This window comes from Budorcas taxicolor, chromosome X, assembly GCF_023091745.1.
Source record: "Budorcas taxicolor isolate Tak-1 chromosome X, Takin1.1, whole genome shotgun sequence".
In the NCBI taxonomy this organism is placed as follows: domain Eukaryota; kingdom Metazoa; phylum Chordata; class Mammalia; order Artiodactyla; family Bovidae; genus Budorcas; species Budorcas taxicolor.
The window spans coordinates 103,867,842-103,873,841 of NC_068935.1; the positions used below are offsets into that span (position 1 = coordinate 103,867,842).

At 46.6% G+C, this 6,000-nt stretch overlaps 1 protein-coding gene across 4 annotated transcripts in view; it reads left to right on the forward strand.

Moving 5' to 3' along the window:
- Nucleotides 1–5,497, forward strand: part of BCOR (BCL6 corepressor) — a 42,343-nt gene extending 36,846 nt beyond the window's left edge. For all 4 annotated transcript variants that reach the window (XM_052663197.1, XM_052663200.1, XM_052663198.1 and 1 more), the window contains 5 exons: nucleotides 884–1,050; nucleotides 2,157–2,302; nucleotides 2,695–2,805; nucleotides 3,004–3,160; nucleotides 4,359–5,497. In XM_052663197.1, the coding sequence (XP_052519157.1) occupies nucleotides 884–1,050; nucleotides 2,157–2,302; nucleotides 2,695–2,805; nucleotides 3,004–3,160; nucleotides 4,359–4,650 (873 nt within the window). In that variant the 3' untranslated portion in view covers nucleotides 4,651–5,497. The remainder of the gene's footprint in view (nucleotides 1–883; nucleotides 1,051–2,156; nucleotides 2,303–2,694; nucleotides 2,806–3,003; nucleotides 3,161–4,358) is intronic.
- Nucleotides 5,498–6,000: the final 503 nt, after the last annotated feature.

Below are 6,000 nucleotides of genomic sequence, written 5' to 3' on the forward strand. Positions count from 1 at the left end.
AAACTTTCTTAATCAAGGTAATAAAACATTGAATAAATTACTGCTCTGCTAACTGGGAGCGGTTCATATTAATATTTTAACACGCCAAAGAAGTAAGATTAATAACAGTGATTCTAACACACACTCTTAACACAGAACACCTTCGGGGAAGGGGGAAGGGTAGACTTGTTTTGTTTGCTTCTTGAAATGTGTAGGTTGTCGGGGGGGGATGAGGCATAATAGAGGGTGGGGATATTTGGAGCATTTTGTGTCATTCCTTGTGGATGGATAGAGAAAGCTTCTGTTTGATGCTATTGAACATACAAATAGCATTTGAGGCCCAGGTTCTGATTTGGGGTCTTCACTGGGGGCGTGAGGATGTGGCTGACCTAGGTGTCTGTCCCTCCTTCTCTAACCTGAGGGATGTTCTTCAGCGGATTTCAGCTCTCTAAGCATCAGTCATCAATGCTTAAACATGTGTTGTCAGCTGTTGCCACCGACAGAACAGACCAGTCAAGGGAGAATGGTCTATACTTGGCCTTGTGTCATCTAAGATGTTAGCAGCTGTCGCACCTCTGTATGGGCCATGCCAGCCCCTGGGCTGAGGGGTTTCATGGCTCTCTGAATACATCCTCTCAGCAGCCTTGTGGAAGCTTGGGAGAAGTTCAAGGGCAGCTTGCCCTAGGCCACGCCACTGGGGCAGCAGAGCTAGACAACGCTATCTGCATCTCCGAGCCCTTCCCACAAGCTTTTGCCCCCTCACCAGGATACCCACCGCACTTCAGTGAGCTGTTAGATCCAAGGATGTATGCCTTTGAAAGTGGGCACTGCCAAGCTATGGAAAGGCCACCCTTAGAAGGTTCACTGTGGTGGTCTGATGGCATCCCCTACCTTCTTCCCACAGGAAGTGGTCTTGTACTGCCTGGAGAATAAGATTTGTGATGTGAACCATCGAGACAATGCGGGTTACTGTGCCCTGCATGAAGCTTGTGCAAGGGGATGGCTCAATATTGTACGACACCTCCTTGAATATGGCGCTGATGTCAACTGCAGTGCCCAGGATGGGACCAGGTGAGTGGTGGGGAACCCCAGGAGGAAAGATGGAGTGTGAATACCATGTAAGCACACTGATGGAATCAGACATCTTTCTGGCAAATTTACATAGGTCTATGTAAACTTAGTGGTGCTCTCATGGACAGAAATCCCTGAAAATGTTGCACCTGCATGGATAATCAGGGGTGTTGCCTTTTAGGGCCCCAGACTCTTTACCAGCATCTGTTCAATCACCATATTTAAAGTACACGTGCATTGAAAGTCCCTGGAGTACAGACAGGGCCAGGGGCCAGTGGCTTCAGAGGATCTGCAGTGGTCACCCACACCCTGGCCCCCACTCTGTCCTTGACCTTGGTTTATTGGCCAGAGGCCCAGGTCTGAGTCAGCCCAAGCATCTTCTGGATTGTGCCTGGGATGCTACCAGGAGGCGGGGCACTAGGGCTTTCCTGACAGTCATAAAATGAGCAAAACTAAAATGTATTTGGTGGTTCATGGTTTCCAAAAAGCATTCTTTCCAGATGGGACTGTGGGCTGTGTTTCCAATCCCAGTAGACACAGGAAGGACTCTGGACCCTCCTGAGAACTCACCCTGCCTGCCGACTGCTTCTGAGCCAGAGGGTTGATCATTGATCTCCAAGTTGGTTTCAGGAGAGGTTCTACTTTGCCCCTAGTTTCTTTTAGAAATGGCAATCTTTTTTTTTTTTTTAATGGTATAAATAATTGCTTGTCATGTTGGCTTCCGTGATATTGGGATTTTTTTTTCCCTCATAACTTATCTTCTTACAGTCTGTCACTATTTAAGTTCATTGGGAAAGTTTTCATCATGGCCTGAGATCCTCCTCAGGCCAAGTGGATTAAGAGAGATTTGCATTCGAGAATTAGGCCTGAGATAGTTTCTTCATCTGTCCTATAAAAGGTTAAGTGTAGAAATAATAATAGAGTGATTCATCATTTGACAGTGGGCCAGTCACAGTGCCTCAGTTTCCCCATGTGGAATGGCAGTGACTGTACACTCCCCTCCTTGGTGAAACAGCGGCTTGACCACACAGTCCATTTTGCCTTTGTGTCGTTAGAGGCAAACATCATGTCCACAGGTATAATCAATCCCCCCACGCCTCTCTTAGGCCTCTCCACGATGCCGTCGAGAATGATCACTTGGAAATTGTCCGCTTGCTCCTTTCCTATGGTGCTGACCCCACCCTGGCTACGTACTCAGGTAGAACCATCATGAAAATGACCCACAGCGAACTTATGGAAAAGTTCTTAACAGGTATGACAGAGATCACAAAATTGTCTGGTTCAGGCATCTAGATGGGCCAGGTTCCCCCCACCCCCACCCCACCTCATTTTACACTTAACTGGGAAAGTTGGCGGAACATTAGTCTGTCAAACAGATACATACTTGAGTGTTGCATGGGACGGCTGGGAAATTCTGAGCTGGCCAGGCCTAGCTTTTGTTTGGCAGGCAGGGGCGGTGAGGCGGACTGTCACTTGGGAAGGCAGGTAGATGCATATGCAGCTTATAGTTCGATACCTGGAGGCATGTGCAGAGGGACTTGTCCGGAGATAAACCTGCCACCCCCAGCGTGAGATTCTCCCCACCTCCACCAGCATTTGCCTCCAGCCAGCAGGTGTTAACCTTGTTTCCCTCTCTCTCTCCAGATTATTTAAACGACCTGCAGGGTCGTGATGATGATGACAGCAGCAACAGCAACAGCAACTGCAACAGCAACAGCAATGCCTCTTGGGATTTCTATGGCAGCTCTGTGTGTGGTGAGCAGCCTTGTTCGTTTCAGTTGGGTGGGGAAGACGTGCAGGAGTTAAGAGAACTTTTCTCTCTAGTGTGGATGAAGGCTTGGGGAGGGTGCCATGAGCAGGGCTGGCTTGGGAAAGACTTTCTGTTTGGAGAACAGCTAGAATCTTGCTCTGGCTTAACTGATCCCCTCCTCTCTCTCATTTGCCCTCCCTTAGAACCAGATGATGAAAGTGGTTATGACGTTTTAGCAAACCCCCCAGGACCAGAGGACGAGGACGATGATAACGACACCTGCAGCGACGTGTTCGAATTCGAATTCTCAGAAAGCCCCCTCTTGCCGTGTTATAATGTCCAAGTGTCCGTCGCTCAAGGGTGAGCATGCCCAGCGTGATGTTGAGAAGCAGCAGATGAGGGTCGGGGTGGGGGGTGAGTGAACTCCTCACCAAGTGTCCACCAACTTCACATACTGCAGTAGAACTTTGCCAGGAAAGGGGTGGGGTGGGGTGGGGGATCCCAGCAAACTGCCCTCATCGGAATACACCCCAGAGCCCAAAGGACACAAGAGCCACTGGCTAGAATTGCTCACAATTTCAGTCACCACAGTCTTGGGGAAAGGATCCTCCTTGGGAGTCCCCCACAAAGGACCACTGTAGGGGCTGTCCAAGGCACCCAATGTCCACTGGACGACACTAATGTAGCCTCTCCTTGTGTGAGATTAGGTAAAGCCGTATGTGGCACCTGGGATCTTCTGTATCCTCGGACTGGGTCAGATCGAGTTTTGCCCCCATTAGTCAGGCCACTGTGCCCCTGCACCCAATCCTCCAGGGTGAACACGTCAGGAGACATTGCTCTGCTGTGTGTTGACCCCTTGCTTAAGGAGTAGCATCCTCCTTGGACTGTGAGCCTGGGAATGTGTCTGTCCGTCTGTCCTCGTGCTGACGGTCTCTTAGGAATAGAGCTCATAAAGCGTGGCAAGGGACAGCAGGGAAAGGTTGTACCCCCTTCCTTTGAGAAAGCCTCACTCCCAGCAACATTGAGGGGCAGGTTGGAGGTATGGGAAAGGAAAGGAAAGACAGGCGACCTTGCCTGTTTCTCATGCTCTCTCCATGAGGGTCGGAAGAGAGGAGAGATCACAGAGGTGTTTGCCATCTGCCTTGGGTTCGCAAACAGACTAGTTTTCCCTTGTGACTAGAACCGGGGGGGGGTGGGTGGGTGGAGACTCATTTGGACAGGGTGACCTGAGTTGTGGCTGGAGCTGAGGGACCAAGCCTTTGCCTGGGATGTGTCCATCAGTTCTAGAGGTGCCAGGGCGGTCTGTGACGAGGCTCATTCATGGGTGCTGCTCCCACTTACGTCTAAATTGGCTGATCCGTCCTAGATAGTTTCTTAATACATGCACATGGGTCCAGAGTTCCCTGCTAGAAGTTAGATCTTAGTGAGAAGTGGAGTGAGCGAAGTAATCAAAGCAGAAGTAACTGGCCCTTGTTACCACTGGGAGACCGGCAGTTCATAGTTGGGAGAGCTTTTAATTTTACCAGAAACTCAAACCACTGTCCTTCCTCTGGTGCAGGCCTCGGAACTGGCTATTGCTTTCAGACGTGCTCAAGAAATTGAAGATGTCCTCCCGCATATTTCGCTGCAATTTCCCAAATGTGGAAATTGTCACCATTGCGGAGGCTGAGTTCTATCGGCAAGTGTCAGCAAGCCTCTTGTTCTCTTGCTCCAAAGACCTAGAAGCCTTCAACCCTGAAAGCAAGGAGCTCTTAGATCTGGTGGAGTTCACAAACGAGCTTCAGACTCTGCTGGGCTCATCCGTGGAGTGGCTCCACCCCAGCGACATGGGTTCAGACAACTGCTGGTGAGCTCGCCAGGGCCCGCCATGTACAGTGTGTCATAGTGTTTATCCTTGTGCATATGTGTCATAATACGACTATTTCTGTAAAGAAGGGACACTATTACATATGAAAATATCTCTTCTTTATATAAGAGACATGACTCCAGTCGGAAGGACTCAGAAATAAGTTTTTTTCTTTTTAAACTTTTAAGTCAGTTTTTATGAAGTTGTTAAAAATGTTTCTTTACTTTTCAGTGCACACATGCTTTGGGATATGTTTGTTTTTACTCAGAACATTTGTTTCTTTTCTTTTTTAAGGAGAAAAAAAAAAACAAGGAAAAGGAGCTCCACACTTTGACTTAATTTCATGTAAAGCTCCCACGACAAAGGCCGTAACTGTTGAGAGTGTGGTCAGAACCGTGTGGTTGGTTTGGGGGGTTGTATTCGGGGAAGGCACTTGGCGATATCGTAACTTTATGTTTTGTTTACAGTGTACCTGCTCGGGCCAGGTCAGTGCTATTGGATGTGATCCAGTAGTATGTAATATACATTCAAACCATATCCACACACAACAACTAATTGTATGAAACTTTTATATCCTAATTTAAAAGCTGTGAAATTAGTTTTCACGCATCAAAACCGGATTGTTTATATGTTTAAACATTTTATGCTCTTATTTAAAGAAGACTTTGAGCTATTTTTTTCTGTACCCTGTAAAATATTGAAAACTAACATAATATGTTGAGGTTGCTTGAAATTGTACATAAAACTAAAATTTTCTGAAGTGTGTGTTTATGTATGAAACCTGTGTTTTAACTTTGTAAGTAAATTCTCTGCCTTTGTATTTATATTTTACAAGAATTTTCTTAAAAGGCAATAAACCTGTTGAGGAAAGGAGAAAATTGAAGTACCTTGTGTCCTATGTATTTTCCTAAAACATTACTGTTGGCAATTTTTTTTTAAGTGTTGTTGATGGTCAGTTCCCTATAGATAACTTTAGGCCAGTTTATACTCTCTATGCACTGAAACAGACTAGATTTCAGGGAAGTGAGACTCAGAAGACAATTTGAAGTTCTATCCTGATTGCTCAGTTCATAGACCTGTATTTTGATGGTTCTCAGATCCTTCTCTACCTGATCTCTGATGGCCTAGAAAACTTTTACGTTGCCTTTGACCTTGATGGACTATAGAAGCTTCGTCATGGCTAACCCTTTATCTTTAGGAGTATTTTTTCAGAAATAGGACTTTTATGATGTCACTTCTCCAGACCTCACATTTTTCTGTTACATTTTAGCATCAAATCCAAACCTGCCTGGCCCCAATAGTCAAGGCTTGTAGTTATGACCACTTTGCTATTTTCCTGCTCGTTCTTCTTACA